The 24,228-nt window shown below is 39.8% G+C and overlaps 2 protein-coding genes across 2 annotated transcripts; one reads left to right on the plus strand and one right to left on the minus strand.

The window, feature by feature from the left end:
- The first annotated feature begins 1,341 nt into the window (after window positions 1-1,341).
- LOC109472562 lies at window positions 1,342-2,493 on the plus strand. Its single transcript, XM_019772346.1, has 2 exons — window positions 1,342-1,465; window positions 2,213-2,493. Exons 1-2 carry the CDS (start codon window positions 1,342-1,344, stop codon window positions 2,437-2,439), a joined length of 351 nt encoding a protein of 116 aa, XP_019627905.1. The 3' UTR covers window positions 2,440-2,493.
- Window positions 2,494-5,179: 2,686 nt separating this feature from the next.
- LOC109472563 (protein polyglycylase TTLL10-like) lies at window positions 5,180-13,534 on the minus strand. The gene is made up of 12 exons (XM_019772347.1): window positions 13,420-13,534; window positions 12,671-12,863; window positions 12,103-12,221; window positions 11,606-11,726; window positions 11,398-11,483; window positions 11,046-11,217; window positions 10,148-10,319; window positions 8,346-8,486; window positions 7,928-8,044; window positions 6,905-6,998; window positions 6,294-6,454; window positions 5,180-5,902 (listed from the first exon to the last, which is right to left on the minus strand). The coding sequence occupies exons 1-12, from the start codon at window positions 13,532-13,534 to the stop codon at window positions 5,426-5,428; spliced, it is 1,968 nt and encodes a 655-aa protein (XP_019627906.1). The 3' UTR covers window positions 5,180-5,425.
- Window positions 13,535-24,228: the final 10,694 nt, after the last annotated feature.

Consider the following 24,228-nt stretch of genomic DNA (forward strand, 5'->3'; position numbering starts at 1 on the left):
TGCTGCGTCACTGCTCGTGCTTTTCAATAAGCACATCGGGTCACCCCGACTTTTTCCATAAGTGTGTTGTGTTGAGTACATTTTTCTGTTGAGAAGCTCTGCTGATGAAATTATTTATAAAATTCTGGTTAAAATGCAGAGAAAAAAGACAGCGTTACGTTTGTCACTCTGAATTTAAAAAAGTCGTTTTCTCAGTTTCACGGTCACCATATTGAAAGCTCTTTCTGCCATATGGTTGAAAAGCGTAGCATGTCTGGTGACGGACAGCGCCTTTTCTCTGTTATGGTTATGTGTCTTTATTTCCTTTATGACCTCTGATCTAATTGAGACATGGGACCTAGGCCCCTGTCACACATAGCCAAATATGTTCTCCTGAACACTGCCGAACAGTGGGGTCGTGTGGCGGCAGAGTGCGCTACTTGGAACCAAGAGGTCCAGGGTTCGAGTCCTGACATGCCATCGATCTTGTGCCCTTGGGAAAGTACACGACTTTCCCCGCTAGACTCAAGTGAAAATGAGTATTGTCTGTCCAGTATTAGTTTCTATGTGCGGGAAAAAAACACCAGCAACAACTGCCTCTGTTCCGCGTGTATTGCACTGTTGCAATTTCAATAAATCAAACAATCAAATGAATCAAATCAGGGTCGGAAGTGGGAGTTAAAAATCGACCCGGGGCCCGGTGACAAAAATACACCGTAACCTCATCGTGATAACATCGTCAGTTGCCCTCCATGTGTCCGGCAGTCCACCAGGCATTTGTTTTTACATTACTGATCAGCTGCATAGAACGAAATTTCCCGGGTGCCCGCCGGAACACACCAGGATCTCTACAGGGTAGCGCCACTGCGGGTTAAGGCTAAGGGAATTTTTCTGAATGCAGACGAGGTAGACAAGCCGTTTTGCTAGAACTGTTCTGGCTAATTGAGTTATATGCACAAGTTACAAGCTTATGATAGGACAGATAATACTGTTGAATACAAGAATAAAAGACCTGTTGAGTTCATATATGTCATGTCAAGGCTTATGACCTCACAGTTTTGAAAGTGAATGAATCATCTCTTTTGCCCGCCTGGTTTTTTTTCGCACTACCGCATAAGATTTGTAGGATGCCATCCATAGAATTTACTTGCTGTGGCCTTAGGTACGCAGCATTACTGTCTGACAAGCTATACAAGAGGAGCAAAAACCTTCTAAGAGCTTTCTATGAGCCTTTCTAGCCCCTTTAGTTGACTATGATGAAACATAGCTACCAAGCTTCAAAGATGCACTGAAGGTAATGCGAGCCTCCGGTAAGTTTCAAAAAAGCAACATTCAAAATGCCTTCTGCTCTAGATTGAACAGATGGTGGCTAACAGGCAGATGATTGTGGCGGTTTTATTGGTCTCCATGGCGACCAGTCATCTCGACGCGCACGTCGTGAGCTGCGCAGTTCCCGCCAAAATTGACATCCGGGATCCACGTGAAGGTAAGAGCCCCGGCTTCCCGCCAAATTTCTGCTCCGTCAGAGTTTTACTCTGGGGAATTGTGCTTAAAGTTTAGGGGTAGGGTTTCATACTTGTGATAGGGTTAACTTACGGTTTTTGTTCGCGTTAGGGTTAGGTTTGGGGTTAGGTTTAGTCTCCACAGCACGAACAGCCACCTCCTACCTCAAGTATATTGAAAATCCTCAAGTAGTGTTCGATTTGACAGGCTAGGGGCAAAAATCTGCAGCTGGCTTGACATACGATCGTCATACAATAGAAAAGTGAGGGCGTTCTTCAGGTAGTCGTGCAGCAACATTCAGCTGTCTACACATGAAAGCCTGTCTTAGATCCTTGTCGGCTGTTGTTTCTGTCACAGCTTTCTTCTTGGAAACTCCTCGGCATCACGCCCTACCGACTAGAAACAACCTCTTTCTTCTGTGTTTGTATAAAAGGCCACTTGAGCGTCCAAAATCAAATGTGAAAGATCTCTTAAGAGTTTTTCAGTGAGCGCTTTATGATCTCCATAGTCTTAAAATCGTTTCTTGATTCTTTTCATATACCGAAAGGCCCAGAAATACTAACTGGTGAAGCTCTTTTTGGTCGTGTTATAAGTTGATAGCATGTTCAGCACCAAGGACAGAGCACAAACATCAGTCAACTCAAATCAAATCTATCTCAAGCGCTGTGTTTCGTATTTCGTTCTTTTTATTTGCAATGAACTGGTTTCTTCCCCATTTCTTTGCCTTCAGACGTTACAAGCTCTAACTCCTTGGCGATAGATGCTCATGAGCCGCTTCTTGAGGCGCTGTCCACCGAAAGTCAAGAAGCACAGCTGGCGGAACAGCCGGGCGCCCGCCGGCCGCTGCTGGTCCGGCTGCCCTGGCCTCTGGCGCGCGCTCTCAACAAGCGGGCCAGGAAACCCCCCAACATGAACTCATGGGGCCAGCCCTGGGGCAAGCGGAGTCTCATCGACTGAAGTCAGTTACCAAAACACTATCATATATACTCATAGACGATTCAAACTCTACTTTGACTTACTACTATATAATAAGCTTCAGCTTAGACTGTTTGCTACTCTTTCTGTGATTCCACATCAATACATGAAGTCCCATACGATATAGGAAGACAACAAAACAAAGTAACAATCATACACATAAAACATACCATACGGAATCAAAGTACAAAAACACAGAGAAACAAATTAATCAACTGTCCTGTCGTGAGGTGTAGTCCTACTACTGGATGAAATACGAAAATTTTGATTTCATATTATTTATTTTACTGGAATTGTAACAACGCAATACAGTAGCAAACCCAGGCAACATTGTTGTTATAGGGGGCCATCAGTTTGCAAAAAGGGTAAACATAACTTGACATAACTTCATATTATATCAAAATTGCAGAATGTACTATTTCTATATTTGTAATACGGAGATTACTTCTGGACGTCTTTGAAATCCATCCCTTTTTTCAGCATCACTACAGTAAACCGGCAAAAACACTTGTGTAAAAGAAACTGGGAACGGTCCAACGTTGTTGTTAGTAGTAGAGTTTGAATTGCCTATGAGTATATCAATACGTGGATGTCTACCCTTCATCAAAAATACGTCTACGAAAAGATACGCCAACGCCACCTCAGAATCTGTGTAGGAGTTATGGCAGGGAAAAACATAATATATCTTTGAAAGACAGATTATATTATGTAAAATGACATGTAGGTGAAACGTATACGTAAAATGCTAGACATTTTGTGTTCACTGTTACAAGATCATTCAGATGACTTTGCAGGATGACTACTGTATTTTCGATTAGTGCAAATCTTCTAAAGTTCATAGATATATCATGAACCTACTGACACACAACTGTTTTAAGATGAGTTATAAAACGAGTCTATCAAAAAGAGTTATCCCAGACTTAAAACTGGAACATACAGGTAATGTTATGGTGATTGTAACTGTGTTTCTGGATCAGCTTTAAGTTCAGTGTCAAATGAAACACTTATAAATCTATATTTCAGATTGTCCACGATTGTCACCAAACTACAAGTGCCACCAGATTCTATAAAGGATGAGTCTATCCTGTGCAGAGCCACGTGCTTACAAAGTATGTAGAAAATACTCGATGTATTGTGCAAGTATATGTAGTCCCTCTTCTGTCACAAGAGATGTACCGTTTCCTGAGCCCAACTAACTAGAAGAGGTGGCCGTTGCAGTGCAACACAGTTCCGGTATTCATAAAAGTTGAAGGACGCTGTGTTGTCTCTCATGAGTAGTTAGTAGTAAAGAACCCATCTTTCCTTGCACGTTAAAATGGGCCGGAACCATTATATGTACAATCTAGGCGTCACTGGTGCAACGTTCGCTGAATAAAACAACCTGTCCTACTGGGCACGGATTTGACCAACCACAACTTGCTGTATGGTGTTCCTTTAGTTCTTGCATCATTTTCTGGTTTAAAAATTGACCTGGAAATTAAAGCTGTCTTATTTTTTTTTACTGGCGTCCACCCATGGACCATGCAAAAAAAATTAATAAAACAATAAACACATTTTGGCAGGAAAAGATTGACTGGCAACAAAAACATCTTTTATTGGAATGACGTCAGAATTCTTGTACATGTAATAACACTGCTTGAAAGTCTGACAATATAAATCTACTGCTAGAATCTCACAACAACATCTGAGTTGACTATCAAATTCTGAACCCCATGTCATCCGATTGTGCACACAAGTTTAATCTCAAAATATCTACAGCAGCCACCAAAGAATCTTTATTACCAAATGTATAAAATTTCCAATAATACTTTCTATGTTATCATATCATAAACACCCAGGATATGATTTAACAATTCCACACATATTTCTCACACCTGTGATATCCTTACATCAATTCTGTCATGGGGCTACATCATTGCAATAAGGAATAAAAAAACAGCAATTCCTGATGTTTTCAAGAAAGAAAGCAGCAACACGAAATCTATTTTCAATCTCAGTACACATAAAATAACAATACTTAATGTTCCTGAAATAAATTCGTCCGACACAACAATATATACAACATTGCCATATTGCAAATCAATATATAATAGCAGTGATAGTCACCCATCAAACATATTTCAACACTGAAAAAAAACAGCTATCCTCTAACTCCATAAATATAGCAATCTTTACCCAGTACATATTACTAAACTGTTTTGTTTCTGATTACCCAAACTGACTGTAAGATTTTTGCAAGGACCAAGCAGCAAAGGAAGACACAGAATAATAACACTTTACATACATCAGCGTACTTTGCAGAGCTATTTTCACATCCACTCCAGTGGAATACTGCATGATTCTTCAGAATTGTTGTGAACTTGTTGATTGATACATATATATTAAGCACCTTTAGATGACACCCTGTTACTGGATAAATCTTTCAACAACCTCACCTCACCCCACCTCACCTCTCCAAGTTAGTTATCCTAACTTGATTAATGTAACTAACTAACCTATTAACAGTCAACCCCAGTGCCACACCAATTCACTTACTTGGTTCTCAAACATTCAAGAATAAAAAAAAATATCGAAAGGTCAAGATGAAAACAAAAGGCTGGGAGGAAAACTTGCATGGATTATGTATAGTCAAACCTGTACAAGTGACCACATCTACATAAAGGACCACTTGGCCAATTTGATCACTTTTTGGGATAATTTTTCTCATTGACACAAGCATGATAAGAATCCTGTCTATAGTGACCATATAGACAAAATTTTATTGGTCTCCTGAGTGGTTTTCTTGGGCAGTTTTGACCATATTTTTGGTACTCATATACCAAAGTACAAGCTTTCCCCTCAGACTAACTTTTTCAGTTAATCTAATCTGGTTTAGCACAATTTTATTCTCAAACTGAGAAATAAGTAAATAAAATTACGGTGGCCTAACATATCTAATATACATAGACAAACATGTACAGACTTAACGTTAACCTTCACCCTTATCACTTATTTCAAAACTTCCCTCTGTGTTGTTTTGAGCTTCTTCTGTTGTCTGTGTGCTACTAGATACACTAACAGGCTTAACTGTGGCTGACGCTGTCTTACTTCCTGGAGGCAACAAGACAGTCTTGTTCACCGTCGTGTAGCGTGTCTTAACTCCCGTGGAAGGCACCTTGGGTAACGCTGAGTTTTTCGGGGGTGGGGAAGCGGCAAACTTAAGGATTCCGGGTTTAAACGTCGATCTCCTTCCGTCCGGAGCTGTCGATGTCTTAGATGCAGTGTCTTGTGCAGTTGAAGATGCTGCAGGTTTGGTTGGTTGTGTGGTTTTCACACTGTTTGAAGTTGCAGTGGTGGCTTTAGTGTCGGTGGAGTTGGTCTCCGTGGTGCCCCCCTCCCCAGGTGGTTTGGTGATGACGGGTCTTCTTCTGGGAGGAGCCGCACTTTTGGTCTTTCTGGGTGTGACCTAAGAAACCAAAAATTTCTTGCTGATTCTGTGAATTTCCAGGCTGAGTAGAAACCACTGTTTCTTACCATTTGACTTTCCTGACCTATGCCTTGTACTGACCTGTGACCTATACTAACCTGTGACCTATACTAACCTGTGACCTCTCCTGACATGTGACCTGTACTGACCTGTGACCTATACTAACCTGTGACCTCTCCTGACATGTGACCTGTACTGACCTGTGACCTATACTGACCTGTGACCTGTACAGAGCTGTGCCCTGTACTGACTTGTGCCCTGTACTGACTTGTGCCCTGTACTGACCTGTCACCTGCACTGACCTGTGACCTGTACTGACCTGTGACCTGTACTGACCTATGCCATGTGCTGACCTATGCCCTGTACTGACCTGTGACCTGGGGATGGGTGCCTCTGCGCCCCGTGCAGGAGGCATCTTGGGAAGGTGCAGGCTGGGGTCTCCGTTGTAGATCATCTGGAAGTTCTTCATGCTGGTGAGCGGCAGGATGGACTGGTTCTTACGGCTCTTCTCAAATGTGTCCAGGGTCACGTCTGTTAAAAACACATTCAAAAAGGCAGCACATCAGAACAGGGTCTGAAATACAATGGACTGAGTGCAATATAATGCACTTCTGTGCCAACCAGCATTGGAGCTGTGCACCTAAATTGACTGTGGGTGCACCAGTGCACCTGATAGCTGTCTTGGGTTAGGTATGTACAAGAACTATAAATTAAAAATACCAGAAGTGTCAGAAGAAAAAAATCATAACCGTTAAACCGTTAGGTGTACCAAAGCACCTTTGCCCAGAAATAAATTTCCAGTGGTGGTCAGTCCTGATCTGAGTGGAATATGAACCTGAAAAGTCTGATCTTAACCAGCTTATATTTTCTGTACAAAACTTGAATGTGTGTTATACTTATGCAGTTTACTGGTTATGCTATATGAACAAAAGTTTTTTGGGGGGCAAGGACCTGAAGAAGAAGAACATAACATGTACTTACGAACAGTCTCCTCCACCAGAGCAGGTATAACATCCTGTAGGACCTCACAGTTAGTGTGCAGGGCAGGGTTCACATTAATCTCTAACAGGTACACCTGGGAAACAACACACAGGAGTTATACATTGGCATTACACTTGGTGTCCATAAAGAGTGGAATGATAATTTAAAAGTCTTGCAGCTTCATACTTCATAATACATTGGAGGTACTAGTAATTGTATTACTGGACATTCTGCTAATATGATAATAAGAGTGATGTGTTACTTTGATGGGACTTTCAGTAGCAATGCAGCAAACTTCGCCTGGCTTTTAACTCATAGGTCATAAGTCATTAAGGATCTCTTTTTAATTAAGAACTTTCAATTGGTTTTTTGTTTGATTTTGGAAGAGTGTGACCAGGACTGTTGACTATCTTGTAACTGATTTACATGTACAATGTATAGGAGCTGCATCTCAAGTATGTAACAAGTCATGTAACTTTGTAAGGGAGGTACCAAAAAGCCCCTTAGGCTCTGCTATAGAAAGGCTGTTTGAATGTATGTTTTCTAGTCACCGACAGGTCAAAAAACGCATCATTGAGCATATTTGGTGCTGTAGGGACTAGACATGTGTGCGTCATTCATTCAGAAACTACGCAATACCTTCAGGACATGCGGGAACGCAAAATTACTCAGCATGAAGTCATGGGAGTAGTAAAAATTGTGAAGGGTACACAGAGTAGGTTTTATTGAATACTCTTGGGGTGCATTTCAAGTGGGAGAAGTTACACCACTCACAAAGGTTCAGATATTAGGTGCTGACTCAGAATCCATCATTTTCAAGGGCAAATTGACCCAAAGGACAAATACATGAAGAGCTTGAAAAGACTGACAGTGTTTATTACCCATTCATGATCACCCCTTTCAATGTTTCATGGTGTCTCAAGTTTTCAGGAGTATCACCAAATGGCACTTTTAAAAGTTTTGAAGAAACACATTTAAAACTTCTTATCATCAGAACGAATGTCCATGACCTTCAGCACTGACCTTCATGTCTTCGTCGAGCAGGAAGTCGAAGCCGTAGAGGTCAAAGTAGCCGAGACGACCTTGGATCTTGTGTCTGACACTGTGGAAGCAGTGGAGCATGATGTCCTTCATTCGGCGCTGGAAAAAACATAAACGACAGTCAGGAGAGCCTTGATACATTCAGAACAGACTTGTTCATGTCTATGAGACATTGTTGAAACACACAGGACTGTATGGTTCATACATCATTGTAAAAACAGAAACGGTAATACTTATCACAATGTTCAAACTTTAAAACCAAGACGTTTTGCTGACATACGTTATTTTACGTTATAATATATTGTGCAGCTAGATTTTAATGTAAGGAGCATGAGAGAACTTATTCCCCAAGATGAATCTCAAGCCTTGTATATATAAAAGAGTCAGAAAGTTGGCTCACCGTTAGTCCGTTAAAGACCCAGTCCTGTGGAAGCCCCTTGTCATCAGCGCAGGTGTCGTTGATGTAATCATTCAGATGGTCCATGGACCAGACTGTCTCATCCTTCACCTCCTCATAGTTAGGGTCCTTCTTCTGGATCCACTGGAGAAGCAAAGATAGAAAAAATTAGCACAATAAGAAGTAATCTAAAATGTTTGCCTTGGGTTAGAGACGTGAGTGTTTGAGCCCTGGCCAAGTCATATACCATTCAAGACTTTTCAAAAATGGTTGAACACACACCACTACCAGTGCATGGACTAGCCCCTGATGTAGTGATTGCGACAGCTTGCAATGGTTTAGTTACTGACTATTCTGAATAAAGGGTTACATAATGCAGAGTTCGAAATACAAAGGTGCAATGTGCAAATTGCACATAATTTTCAAGATTTGCACCTAAAAATATTTTGAATGTGCAATTTTGCACCTGGAAAATACCGATATATCATGTTTGCACTGCGTATCTCCGAAGTTTCTTGCTGTGTCGGCATCGCGCTTGGCGCATGGCAGCCATATTGTTTTCCTTACTGTACATCCTGGGAACAAGCTGCTCTCGTCCCCAGGTGAAGACGCGAAGGCACTACGTAATGATTTACCAAATATGGCAAGACGCGAAGGCCTACGTAGCTGATTTACCAAATATGGTGAGACCCGCGAAACTTGTTGCCCGATGAGGGACGAAGTCCTTCGGCAGAGTAATTTCGGCTTTTTCGTCCACTTTTCGGTGAAATTCGGTGAAAAACAGAGTTTTTGGATTTCCCAGCATTCAGTGCTACCTAGGAAATTTGTAAAGCATGAAGAAGGGCCCATGAAGAAGGGGTCGATTTTCAAGTTCTTTTCACGGGCCCAGCCGGCATCAGAGGCTGATGCAGCCGGTGGCGGTAGACCAGAGGCTGGTGCAGCCGGGGGCGGTGGATCGGGAGATGCCACCGGGTCCACCGTCTCCGAGGATCCCGCGGCCGCGGCCGATGTTGACGACGCGCCCCTAGAGGAGGGGGAGGGGAGCGCCAAGAAGCAAAAATTTACGTTGTTTTTTTCTAAGCAGTATTTTTTCCTTATATCATGCACGATATTCAAGGTAAACAAATATGCAAAATAAATGAAATTTATTGCTCGCATACTGTTGGTAAATTTTCTTTATGTGCCGTATAAGATGTGGAAGTTCCAACTGTAGTGTTCGTGACATGATACCCCGGTATGACGAGTGAGAGAGCCGGAAGTCACTAGCGGCGTCCTTTGAAGCTAATGCCGACAAATTTTTTTTGTGTGTTCTTTTTTTTTTATAAACACAGATGATACTAGCATTGTTCATGTTTTGTTTGGTCCCTTCTTTTTAATGTATACTAAAACTTCTATATGCAGTGGCAGGCTAAGAAGGTTAATACACAGTAAAACAGTTGCAAACCTAAAGATGCAAGGCTATTAATATAATTTTGCACATAAATTTTTCAAATTGCACCTAAAAATTTTGCCAATGTGCAATTTTGCACGTACCTGAAAAAAAGTATTTCGAACACTGTAATGGCAGTCATGAATTTTAAATCAGAACCTTTTGTAGTAGTGTGCAAGCCAGGCAAGCCACAACAGCTTGCACTAGGATTCTATCTACATGTGATTGGTCAGGTGTTCTGCAAGAATGAACCTGATTGGTGAGATGTGCTGTCAACAAGGTACTACCTGACTGGTTCTGTAGGAACGGACCTGATGATTGGTGAGATGTTCTGTAAGAGTGTACCTGATTGGCCAGGAGTTCTATAAGAACGTACCTGATTGGTGAGATGAGCTGTGATGTTAAGGTCGTCGGCGCTGTAGTCCTGCGTACACAGCCGTGCGTACCCGGGATGGTACATCACCACGAAGGGGTTTGTACAGGCAATCAGCATGTACACACGGATGTCAAACTTCTTCCCATCCAGCAGCAGTGGCTTGTTAACGTACCTACAAAAACAGGGAAAGGTCAGTCTATTTTACAAACCATGACACACTGTAGAAAAGGTAGCTAGGTTTATCTTATTAAGTTAAATAATTATTATATATTATGCAAAATCTCTGTTACAGTAATTTCTTTGAGTAGTGAAATTACACCATGGAATCAAACATTTTCCAAAAATTTCGTGATTTTGGTGTACAATTTTCTTCCAGAGAAAGCTGTCAAATGTTTGATTAGGTAATTTAAAAATTATTTCTTTTTTAAATTTAGGATCTTTTGACAGATGTGTCATGAGCTATAAGATGAGCTTTTTATCAATCTTAACCCATCTGCAGAATTCTTTTCCTACTTTCAGCTACTTTCAACTACATTAACTGTGTACTAATTTCTTACTGCATGCAAGAGATCAAACAAAAAAAAAAACAATTCTTAATGATATATGTTTCCAATTTATTTCTCCCCCAGTGCAAAACAATTAATGAAAAAATAAAACGAACAAATACAGGCCTGGTTTTTTTTCAAAACAGGGGAATAAGGGAGCTGCTCCCTCATGTAACCAGCCAGCTCCCTCATACCAATTTTGAGATTGAACCCTAAGTGGCTACTCTTGTTAAAAAATCCCCCCTCGGTCGCTTCATTCCTTGTCATGCTTGCGATCTGCTCCCTCATGCTACATTTTTCTAGAAAACCCCCTGAAATAAAACAAAGCAAAAACAGCAGTGAAAGCATCGCACCTCTGTATGACCCGAGCCATGGGTCCCTTGAAGGGTAGGCGCGCCCGCTGTCTGTTCTGTGTCATCACCTCCAGTCTCTCCTGTAGTGCCGTCACCTCCTCCTGACTGGAGATGAAGAAAATCCCCCGTCCTCGGTTCATCCCGGTCGGCTTACAGATCCATGTCTCTCCCTCTGGGGGAAAAGGAGGAATGGAAAGAGTAAGAATTTAAATATGTTGTTCTGAGATGGATGTGCTGGCACTGTCTAACAGCGAGTCACTCACTCGCTCGCTCACTCACTCACTCACGCACTCACTCACTCACTCACTCACTCACTCACTCACTCACACACTCCTCAAACACACAATCTCACCTTGATATGTGTTGAAGAAAGCGTCCCGATCGTCTCTCACATCCAGGCGGAAACTCTCCGGAAAAAAGTCTCCCATCTTCAGATGTCTGCAAAGAAAAACAATTTGTGACTTGAATGATAGTAACCCCATATTATCATAATGCAAGCTGCAGATTGAAAGAAAGCTGCAAGGGGGTCAATGGATACAAGGTTAGCTTCCTGAACCCACCTGCAGTAGCGTCCTTTCTTGACCTTGGCCATGACCCTTTCGTACTCCCGTAGACTGTTGAGCAGGCCGATCTTGGTGGTCAGGATGGCGTTGTTGGGTATCCTGTTCACCAGCTGCTCTCCTGGAAAAACACGACTCAAGCTGTTTAATCCCACACTTTGTGTAAATACTGGTAGAGAACACTTACTGTAAAATATAAGCTTTACCAGCCTGTGCATCTGAATCAGTCTTCTCTGACTTTTCTCAAGAGACAAATGAATTAGAAGTCATCCACATATATCTTACATATTCTATTGCATAAGAGTGGCATATATACATGTACAATGTACACGATAAATAAATTGGCTGGTCCATTATTCCATCAAGTGATTCACAGAATTCAAGTTAGAAAAGCTCTCAAAATTTCAAATAAAACTAATAATAATAAACCTTTTGAATTGGTGTATAAAATATATATTCTAGCTTCTACAGTGTATGTAGGGATTCCTGTTGCCTACCTTCTTTGAAGCAGTAGTAGTTGATGTGGTTTTTGGTCTCGACCCACTTGAGTTTGAAGTCCTCCCTGTTCTTGTCGTGGATTCTGAGCCAGCCCATCCGCACCAACAGGTCTTCTACCCTGGAAACATACGGTGAAATATCTCATTGACAATTCATCTTAAAACTACCCTTTTTGCTGGATTTATAGTTTGTCAAGGACAACATGTGCCAGCTAATTGGCTTTTGGCTGTCTCTAAAATCTAAGACATAGTCAAGTGGGTGAAAGAATGAGAAAATTTTAGACAAAACTTAACTGAAGTTCCCTGTTACATCCAACTTTTTAATCCTTCCAGGTGACCACACTTTGCTTAATCACAATGCATAGTCTTAACTTATATATTTCAGAGGACTTTTTTTTTTATTGGATGAACTTTTGAATTTGACTTAATACTTTATAAAGTCTATCTCTACAAAATGAAATGTAAATTGTTTTATTCTGCATGTACTGGGCCATTTACAAATCAACTTGAAGGGGTTATACTGTTGTATTATGATGAAGTAAATGGATGAATAAATGAATGAACCTACAGGCGGCCTCCGTTCCCCCCTCCGATGTAGAAGAAGGGTCCGACGTCCTTCCCACTCAGGCGGCGCGGGCTGGTGGAGACCGCCGGCTTCTCACCGGAGTCACCGTCCTCCGCCTGCGACAGACGACTGGGCGCTGAACAGTCCCGGCCGCCATTGGACGCCGAGTCTGAACAGCTGTCATCTGACGAGGTTTCTGATTGGACAATGACAAACATCAATTGTAGTCCATCTAAAAATTGCTTTTTATACAGGCTTTAGTACAGAATGAACATCTCCATAAACCAGTAAATACATACATGTACATTGTTCCTTACTCCCACTACTTTACTTCTTTTAGGGTAAACAAACATGTTTTCAAATTTATGGACATCCATCCCCATTGATTTTGTCACACTTTTTAAATCATCATCCCTATTTGATTGATGTTGTCACACTTTTAAAATCATAAACATTTTGTATTCATTTGACGTACTTCTCTGCAGTCAGCACGGATTTCTTCAGACTGTACCTGTCCATGGTACTGAACTAATAACATCTACATTTAATAATACATGTACTAGTAAAATTTAGCACTCTTTAGCACACTGAAGTAGCTGTTTGGCTACCATTTCTCTCAGGAAGTGAACGTGCTGGCAGTGTTACCAAACAAAAGTCCTTCTACTTCAACTTTTCTTCAAATACTTATAACTAATCTAAATTTAAAGCAACTGGTTCTTTAATTTGTTGTTGTGTCTGTCCTATATACTCACCTGAGCTGGAGGAGCTGGAAGTCTCCTGTTTTCCGTCGCTTCCTTCCAAAGCACACGTCACAGGTCCTCCCAACTGTCTACTCGCAGTTCGCAGACCAGCGGATGACCTTCCCATCCCTTCCAAGGTCACTGACCCTAAAGTCTGTCCGTCCGTCTTTCCAGAAAGTAAACCTGATAATAAACTATCGCTAAAACTACACTGCTTGGAAGGTTCCACTGTTCTAATACTGAAGTTGTCTCCTTTCCACAATAAGAAGTATGATAACACATGTCCAAAGTCTACTCTATAATCAGTTGAACTGCTTTCTGTCTCATCGGCGCCCTCTATCTGATGCTCTTGTATTGCACGCAAACATCTGGCTATGAGTTGACTTGCAAAATTGCCAGAACTTAGACATATAGTGGATGATGGCAGTTCTGTTTTTGGCATAGCACTAGTATCAGAAGCCATGTCTGTGCAAGCAACAGTTTTCAACCTCCCAGTCTGGCTTCCGTAAAAACAGTCGGAATGCCAGTGTATATGAGAACCACACGAGCATTCTGTGCTGGAAGCTTCTGGAGTCTTCCTCACTGCTGTACACAGTGAATCTGATTCAGCGGCGAGTCTGGAATTGGAGAAAGTTTGGCCATGTCTGCAGTAGGAGTCTGTGTGTAAACTGGTGGGACGATCCTCCTGTGTACAGGTCTCTGCTTTCACCATTTTGATATGATTGCAGCAGATATCCGATTGTCTCTTCAGACAAAAGCTGAAAAAAGAAGAAAAGGCATAACATTTTTCAACACCATATAGTCAGATCTGGGCTCTTCTTTCCTTGACCTTCCAAGTTCTCAGCTTGACCTTCCAAGTTTCCATTTATTTCTAAATCACACCTCTTCATTAACAATGCAGCTGTTGTTCGACATTCTTTCTTCATCATCTGACTTCTCAAGTCATGATAGACTGCTCTCCTCACTTTTCTTATGGCAAGACATCATCTAATATTGTTTTCATAATCTTTTCATCATTCCACCCTGATCATCCACATCATCCTCCTTAGTAATGAACTATGTTGACTGTTCGAAACCCACCAGCATCACTAACAGACAGTTATAATATGTTATAATATACTTATTATTAGTGTTCCCTCTGTCATCATCGATCATTACTATCTATAGTTCATCATCTCATTCATCCTCCCACTAATCATCTACATCCACAAGATTCCTCCTGAGCAATGGACCATGATGAACCCCACCAAACACCAGACAGTATAATCTAGTGTTCTCTCATTATTTATAGTCCACAGCTCTTAAAATCATCTCTTTCATCTGTCACCAAACATCTACATTCCTCTCCTCTTCAGAAATGGAGCATGATGATCCCACCAACATCACTACCTCTCCTGACAGTATTATTGTTCATCACTATCTACATCTTCTATTATATAGTCATCTTTCTACCAATCATCCACATCCAATCATAAGTGTTCTCTCTCTCCTCAAAACCTCACAACCAATATCATTATTTCCTTCCTCCTCCTACCAATCATCAACATCCTCCTCCTCAGCAATGCCACATGTACATGGACCATAATGACTGTCTGAACCAGAACCAACCAACATTACTACCAGACAGTAGTACTTATCTTAGTGTTCTCTCTATCATCATTATCTCTCTTTCATCCATGATCTAGCAATCATTGTCCTCCTCCTCAGCAATGCCACATGTACATGGACCATGATGACTGTCTGAACCCCACCAACATCATTACCAGACAGTATTAGTATTCCTTTCAAAAACTAAATGCTGCCTGGTAAGATGTTGCCGAGATCCTAAACTGTGCAGCATTGCTTGGTGTTGTGTAGGAGGGGTGATTTCATGTTCTTGTTTAAAAATTGGCGATAGCAATGCTTCAAATTGTGTACACACACACACACACACACGCACACACACACACACACACACACACACACACACACACATGACGTACACACACACACACACACATGTACACACACTTAAGTACTGAAGACACACATATAAACATGTCACACACACACACACACACTAAGTACTGAAGATACAGTCATATTAACACACACACACACAACCACACACACAACCACACACACACACACACACAGAAAGAGATACACATGCACATACAAATCTCACATGTACGTCAACGGGGGACATTCCTACGAATCATCATGACACAGTTTCAATCAAATTAAGAAATAAATTGGTTTCTACAGAGGTTCCCTGCCAATAACCAATTACACACAATTTAGGCTTAACCTAGTTCACCTAAAAAGTTCAAAAGGTACATACAGCTTGCAATTTGGCAAATAACCAAACACAGCCTTTATATGAGAATTTAAAGGTTATAAGATTCAGGTGCTGTAAAAGAGAGAGGAGTGCAGAGTTTAGAAAAAAAAATGTCAGCATTTGTGTAAAAAGCTGCAAAATATCTTTCAAGATATGGCAATTTTCTTGTAGCAGTCTAGTACGTACATATGGCAAGTGACACTCTATACAAAAAGTAATATAAGTTAAATGAATCATAAAAATCAGGATTATACTGGATTTGAATTCGTAGTTCCTAAAGATTGTAATTACAAAAGAAAATAGAAGATAACCAACCTTACTTCAGCCAAGAAAAAAAACACGAAACAGCTTCAACCATGGATTTAAGTACACTTAAGTTTTAAGAGCTACCACCCAGAATCCAGATGTTTAAAAATTATATTATAAATATATATAATTCCTTTGTATAGAATTCTGTGCCAGAAACACGCCTGCTTGGGAATGCACTTCAGGATTGTTCTACTGTAAAAATTAGATGTAAAATTTAGCTGCTGTCTTTTTTAAGAACTCTAAATTGTAATTGTTATATAATGTACCCGTAATTATAATTATATATGGCAATTTTTAATAGAGAACGTCTGTTTGTCCGATGCACACAGTGACTAGTATATTGTATTTTTGTCTGTCCACCTTGCGTCCTCCTCTTGTTACCTAAACATGAGACAAAGGATTGTCCTAGGTTTTTAGCTATGTATTTAATATGTCATTCATCTTGTATGGAATAAAGATGATTTTAACCCCCCTAATCTTATAGAGTGGAACTCATTTTCAATATCACCAGCTGCTGCCGTGTTACTGTGAGGCTGGTGTGTACACAAAAAGGTCATTATTGATTTAAAAGCACTTGTCTCTAGTGTGCTTTCTGCAGTAATTATACCTGCAGTTCCTACAAACTTCAACAGAGGGCACTTTGACACACAGACCTTACGCCAAGCTCTCAATGCCTTGTCCTAAATTTGTTTGATAAAATCAACAACATTTTCAAGAATTCTCAATTGTTTTACTAAGTTTCCTTTACCAAAAACATTAAATATGAAATTCTTAACTAAAAGTTAAACAGTAATAATCTAAAACCATTGTAGAAGGCCAATATGTATGTCCAAAAACATAAATTTACATACACACACATGTATATACACATCTATGTAATTCTAACCATTTTTGTGTGGCTGGAAAGCTCAAGTTTTTTATATTTAGAAGGGCAACTAGTGTATAATATGTTAAGTACAGTTATTGAACACTTCTAGATCTCTTCCAAGTTAGTTGTGATAAGCTGTTCAATTACATAAGGCCACACCAATTTAATTTGTTGGTTCTCGGATTTTTTTAGAAAAAATATGAAGCGACAGGGCGAAAAAAAATAAAAATAAAAACAGGTCTAGGCATCCTAGATATATAGCCATGAAGTCAACACAAAAGGCTGGGTTGAAATTTAAACATTGAATTTTGAACTTTTAATCAAACCACTGCAATGATAGATGGGCAAACTGTAACAACTAGGAAGAAAAGGACTTTCCTCAACTGTTGGGGGGCAAAACATGAGCATTTTTCAGTTGATTCAGGACCAGAATCAATTTTTTTTTTTTTTTTGCAAATCAGAAAAAACGAAGAGGCGAATCCGAGAACCAACAAATTAAATTGGTGTGGCCTAAGGGAATAGTACACTGCTGTGCACCTGCAGACTCAAGTATTCAGAATAGCAGTAAAGTTTAACTGGTTAGTCCTGTAGTGTAGTAACTAGTTAATAGAAGAATAGAAGATGGTTTGGACTCCAGGTATCGGATCCCACTGAGCCGTTGTAGTATTGCGGAGTCCTGTCATCATTACCAGACAGTGTTAGATCTCAGAATCGTCTAAACCTGCCAGGTAAGATGACACAACTCCGCTAGGTGGTTAATGTCTGCATTGTTTCACCTGTTCCCCCCTTAACAATGATTATGTCTAAATCACTGTCTAAAAATGTACTTCAAAATATATATTTGCTTGGTTACAGCACGGAAAAAAACAACACTTCTATGCACTGAACTTCATTTCCAATTACTGGAATAGCATCTCTCAAATGTAAGTCAAAAACGTAAGAGTGAGGTTGGAATTTATTTCATAGTTTTCTATTCTTTAAAAATTTCAAATCTATTGTATGAAACAAGTGACAAATGGCAGCATCTGGGTCTATGGCAGGATGCTTGTTTCTCTTCCTTTTTCTAAACGACTATTTAATTAGTCCCCCGCCCACTCCATTAAGCTCCTGCTGAAATCTGACAACCACGAAATTCAATTTGTTTAGCCATGAAGACATCATTCTCTTTTAATGGGCCAGACTGACAATCAGCCTGCTCCAGCCAGAGTGTTAAATACAAAGACAAACGACCTACAATGTACTGTGATAGAAGGTCATGTCAAGCCTGAAGGTCAAAAGGGAGTGTATGAGTCATTTGTTTGTCAGATTTTTGTCTGGCTGGGCAGGGTGGGTAGGTGTGGGAGGGGGGCACCAGTCAGCCATGACAAATCTATTCTTATCAGTATGTAATGAGATAAAAGGGTGACTAATCAGCTTGTAACTACTTACACATGGTCTGGTTTTTAAGAAGCTAGAATTTGCATACTCTCCAAGTCCAAGCAGTCAGGTTTAGTCTTTGGCTTATTCTTGACATGTTCTTTAGGCAATTTTTTATCGGGATGTCTTTTTACTGTACTGGTATACATTTTTATTATACTAGCCAAATATATATAGTAACTACTTGGCAAATGGATACTTATTAGTATAAATGTACCTGGCCACTACTTTCTTTGTATCCCAAAAAAGATCTGCTTGGAAATTAAGAAATGGGGACTGATAGATCTATGGAGAATGAAGGGTTTTGGTAGTTTGGGTGGGCTTGGCTAAAAACACATTCAACAATCATCATATACTTTGAGAATTTAAAAAAAAAATGACTATGAGAAAAAAAAAACACAGTCTACAATTCTCCCCCCCCCCAAAAAAGACACACGTATAGTTTTTCTGTTTCTCACAGACTTCCTAAAACTGGTTTACCAGATCTAGATTTCCAAATTAATAAAGTTAACGTAATGTACAATGTACACTGAGTACATAGTAAAGGAAGCAGACAGTACCTTCTGGATAACAATCTTTCCAGATTCTGTCCCTGACTGAACTTCAGGAACAGTGAAGTTGAACTTTGTCAGACTTTTCTAATCTAAGACAACGCCTTGATTTCTTTGGATAAGATTTCTTGGACTGTCTAGATTTTCACTTTACAGTGGACTTGGCCATACGTCAAGACAACCTTACATTTCACCAACTGAAATCTTTGGGGATCCCAGATGAGTGTGGGTGTTTGCTAAAAACTGGGTGGACAATGTCACAATACACCAAAATTTCAAACAGATTTTTTTCAGGAAAATAAACTTGTTACCTTCAAGTGAATTCAGCTACATAAATATCAGAACCACACTCATCTTACCATCATTTTGTTGGGGTCGTGAACTGGGCCATATGCCAGAATGATCCCTGTCAACTTCTGAGTAAGATTTATCTCTCTTGGGCATGCTGCACTCATTCTGTTACAGTAAACTTTCACATACATACAGAACAAGTTTTAAAGCCCTAGTCCTGCGGCGCCCAACAATTGTTGGGTTGGTTGCACATACAACCATCTACAAAGTGCCCTGTGTACATGTATGTATGAATTGGGTTTTTTCTTGTGCAATGCATGACACCGCAGTGAAACGCAACAGATGCGAAGTTACTACACTTCCGCACGGCAAAAAAAGTCAAGGGTCTATGACCTGATTAACAGATTACTTGAAAATATTGTGTAAAAAATGCCAGCAGGACAAGGGTTAAGTTTCAAGACTGTGAGAATTACATGTCTTACCAGTAATACTACTAAGAGTGCTGAACTATATAGGAGAAGATGATTTCTTGCGATATTCAGACTATGAGAATAAAATTCCTGAAGATATACATGTATGTAAATGGCAGGATTGTGCAAGTGTTTGGGTTAGATTCCTCAAGAGGTTCGGACTGGAAGGAAACTTGACTGGCATCATTACCAGGCAGTATTTGAATATGGAAACACATCGAATGCTGCCAAGTAAGATGTCAGGATTCAAGCTAACATGTCCTTTGGAACTGTAGAACCAAAACTTCCTGGTACTACAGTACTTCTGAGGCAGAGAGCGGAACATTTCACAGCTTCTATAGTTATATCTTTGTTTTCTGCTTTCAGGGATTTTGATCCGGTTTATTATACATTAATATTCAGCATAAAAGCATACTAGTACATGTATTAGATAATTCTGGATCAAAATACTAGTGCTGACAACAATCTCAACAATTGCAGCCTACAGAAATTAAATTACATGCTCCTTGAAGTGTTGAATTGTGATTTTTAGGCTCATTAAACTGCATCCACTACTATGTACTAGTGAGTAGTGGTAGTACTTTACAAGACAAAGCAGGATAACTCAATAACCATATTAACAATATTTATGACAGTGAAGATGAGTACGTGTAGATCAGTTGACTCAGAGTCATATGTTGACCTTTGAGTACTAGTAGTGTATGTCCTCAGGGGATTTGAACTGTAGCATTAAATAAGCACAGCATGATTTAATAACTAGAATTGTATTACTATTACTATATCTGTCGACGTATAATACTCTATCTGCATCCTACATTCATACAATTACCAAGAAGCGCAAGCAAGTTGAATGAAGTAGATGTATACGTATGTATATGTATGTGTATGCTTGTTAACACGTGACAAGCACTTACTAGTAAAACCTTAGTGTTTGTTCTTTTATTCATTCACCCACTCATTCATTCACCATAGCTATAGCTAGAGTTAGAATAATATGAATAGTTATACGGTGTTTCAGTGCACTTGATGTGAGTCTAACTACCACAAAAGCCTGTGTTATAATCAATGAAAGGCAGTTATACATGTATACAAATATGTACCTGCAAAAGAATACAGATACAGAATATTTCTGGTGCAAAAAACAGGCTTGGGAATTGTATTCTGTCACTGACAGTCGTGCAATGTTGACCTTGGCTTCAAGTTTCCAAACAACAAACAGTTTTTCCACGTCTGCAAATCCTGTGTGTTTGTTTCTCTCCACAAAGCATTGATACAGAGTCAGCCACCCGGTCTATATTGTCTCTGATGGCTGATCGTGATGTTGCATGTTTTAGGTTACATGAAAGGCCCTCTTTGTACAAATTTCTTTTCAAGTTCAAAAGTGAATACACATGTATTTCTTCTCTCAGACTCATTCACCGTCCACTTTAAAGTACTGTAGTACAAGGGTTAGGTGTGGTTGCAATTTGAATGTCGAGGTTGAATATCTATCGAGCTAGATAAGTTTATAATATTCATACAAACCTGAAGGATATATTCTTAAAAAATTATTTTTTGCAACCAAATATTCGAATCTTGTCAAACATACCTCGTCTTGTACATTACAATTTGATATTCATTTTTAAAGTTTTGATCTGCAAACTTCAAAATTGCTGTACCTGAATATAGATTGTTTGTCTGAGGCTGATCAGTTTGAAAATAAAAGCAAGCGTGGCAGATTGATTTTATTAACAACTTTCAGCACCTTTCAGAACAAGTTTCAGAACAACATTTGTGTTGGTTACACTGGGCTACTGGCAGCAGGAAGAAGGTTTATTACACAAAAGCCAACAATCATTTTCTTTCACTTCCAGTCTCTCATTTGTTCGTTTTTATTGCCTTCTATTCTGCAATTCATAATAAAACAGGAACAGGACATTGAAAGGAGAGTGGAATTCTACTGGTACGTCCTTTCATCTGGAGACCAGGACATGTTATGATAGCAGACCATGACTGCGCTGGTTTCTATTATTAGAAACATCACCATGGAGATGACATTGTCCCCAAAGGTCAGGTCTACACAGACTGAAGCTTGAACCAAAGGCGTCACAGTAGATGGCAACAGTGTTTAATACAAAAGAATATGATGCTGACCTTTGCTCTTAATTCAGATCTAACCACTCCCAAGGTCCATTAAGGTTTTGAATATCTTTTCAGTCATGGTTGCATGCTGATTGTGGGTAACCTGGGGACAACTTTGAAATAGGTTGCCCCGTGCAACCTATACTTTCCAATTAGAGTTATTAATTTAAATGACAATTGCAAATACCTTTTTTTCTCAAGTTGCAATGTCCATGTTATACAGCTATATATAAAAGTATTACATTTGTACTGTAAGTCGAAATTTTTTGGTATTTTTTAGTTTGTGTTGCAAATTCGTCATACACATTTTGTTCCTACTGCTATAATTTGTTTCAATCATGAACTCTAGACTAACAAAATTCAGGTTGAATCGACTTAAATGAATTTACTGTATCAAAATGAATGTGAAACTTGCAGCCCAAAATTTGTCAGCTTCAAGCAAAGGAAGAAGTTCATTGCCTGACTAATTGTTTGACATAACCTTGTGAACAATTACAACTTGTCAAATTAATGTTTTTATTTTGGTAATCAACATGTTTTGAAATCTTCTCATTACATGGATATAACATTACATGCTTCTCAATTGACATAATTATTTTATGATAAAAATATTAACATGGGATCAAAATAATACAAATTGAAAAGATATAAATTGATTTAAGATGCTGTTAATTTATAATGATATGAGTTGGGCAAGCAAAAATTCTCCTCCTGCCATGCCTGAAAAAATAAGAAGCATTTTGGGGCCAAGTTGTGAACTGTTGAGTCATCATGGTCAGGCCAACTTACATTACCAGTAAGATAACAAATATATCATTATATGGAAGTTCTACAGTCACAAATAATAAATGCACTGTAAATTGAATGTTTCCAACAGGAAAAACATGTGTAAACACAGATTGCAGGCTATTAATGATCTTTTGTGGTTGCTAATTACCAAGTAAATTGGCGCCAGGACACGAGAGGGTGTGTTACGTGGGCGTAGTGAGGTTCTAGTCTGCATGCCAGACTCCTTGGCAACGTTACAATATCGCAGTATTTTGCTGATAACGCACATTTCTTCTGAATCCTTTTTTTGGGTGACTCCAATGCTTTGCAGAATTAGTATGAAGCTATCAGGACGTATTTGCAATCATAATATAGCTCGTAACCTGGAAAAATCTAGAAGTACATTCCCGGCAAAGAGCCTGCAAAAGGAGGCTATTGTGGAAGGGGGAGGGGGGCACGGCCGTAAGGCTTCGTAAAAGATCGAGAGAGACCACGCTAGCTAAGGCTACCTTTAGCACTGTGTTTACCTGTGTTTATAACAGCTTACCTGTTCACACCTGGAGTACAGACGAGCCGACACCTTGATTTTTCCCGCCAAGATGAGTCAAGTTGAAGCGCCGAAGGCTCAAGTTGACACCGGCGGGATCAAAGCGCTCTCCCCGCCGACGAGCTCGCTGGCACGTTCGGCGGCGCAGTCAGCTCTCTCCCCGGGATTCACACATGCTGAAGACCTGATAAAATCGTCATGCCGGCGTAAAATCTAGCAGAAAGCGTGGTGTTCTAATGAATAAAGGCGTGCCGGGCGTTGACGGTTTATAAGGTCGCAGGTTTTGTTTGAAATCTGCCTCCAAGGCGATTAGCAAAACACACGCCCATACATGGGTGGGCGGCCCGGCCGGCCGCGCTCATTGGTCAAAAGTTGAATTACGTCACCTCCTTTCGGCCAATCAAATTTCTTGGGACGAGTTTTGATTTGGGAAACTTTTGCGCCCCGTCTCCTTCAGTCTACATTATGGGTCCATTTAATTAGTAGAAAATATCATACATTAAGTAACTATTTCAACAAAATAAGCAAACCACGTCCCCCATAGGAGTGGAGTCAAATGTTGGGATTAGAAAAGAGTTGTCTGTTTTAATGCAGTTGATAAAAATGGTGCCATTTCTAAATGCAAGATATTGATAATATAGCCCAAATTTTTAGATAGAGCGATTTCTTAACGCAAGATATCAACACTGTTGACTCTCAGCTTCCTTTAACTGTAAGCATCGTGTGAAACTTTGCTGCAGTTTTGATAAAATACGCTAGGCGATAGCTTAGCAATAGGTTACAAACAACCATGACAACGCAGGCCCTGTGCAAATAATGCATGCAGACAGACAAATGTAGCAATCATGTAGATTTTATGTTCAAAAATTACTATAGTTTCAAGGAGATTGCAATCAAATTGGACCAATTTTGGTACCTTTTTTCCAGACCAATGCCCACACACGTCACACACCACTAAATATCACCATATCATTTTTTCACGGATCTAGTCTTTCTGCAAACAAATTTTAGCTTTAAAACACACCTTTTTTTAATAAAATGTTACATCAGCGTATATAAATGTTCCCCATTGGAGACTTTTACGTTTAAAAGTATAAAAACGAAAAACGAGCAAAGTGATTCGAATGTACTGAAACCGAATGTATGGCTATGTAACTGAT

Source organism: Branchiostoma belcheri, unplaced genomic scaffold, assembly GCF_001625305.1.
Source record: "Branchiostoma belcheri isolate BF01 breed outbred unplaced genomic scaffold, Haploidv18h27 scaffold28, whole genome shotgun sequence".
Classification (NCBI taxonomy): Eukaryota; Metazoa; Chordata; class Leptocardii; order Amphioxiformes; family Branchiostomatidae; genus Branchiostoma; species Branchiostoma belcheri.

Bases quoted from the DNA above. Each gene is read 5' to 3' on its own strand.
- LOC109472562 (XM_019772346.1), top strand. From the start codon at position 1,342: ATGGTGGCTAACAGGCAGATGATTGTGGCGGTTTTATTGGTCTCCATG. The intron at 1,466-2,212 runs GTAAGAGCCCCG...CTTTGCCTTCAG, and splicing joins CATCCGGGATCCACGTGAAG to ACGTTACAAGCTCTAACTCC.
- LOC109472563 (XM_019772347.1), bottom strand. From the start codon at position 13,534: ATGGGAAGGTCATCCGCTGGTCTGCGAACTGCGAGTAGACAGTTGGGA. The intron at 8,487-10,147 runs GTACGTTCTTAT...TTGCTTCTCCAG, and splicing joins CAGCTCATCTCACCAATCAG to TGGATCCAGAAGAAGGACCC. The intron at 8,045-8,345 runs GTGAGCCAACTT...TGTTTTTTCCAG, and splicing joins GGGTCTTTAACGGACTAACG to CGCCGAATGAAGGACATCAT.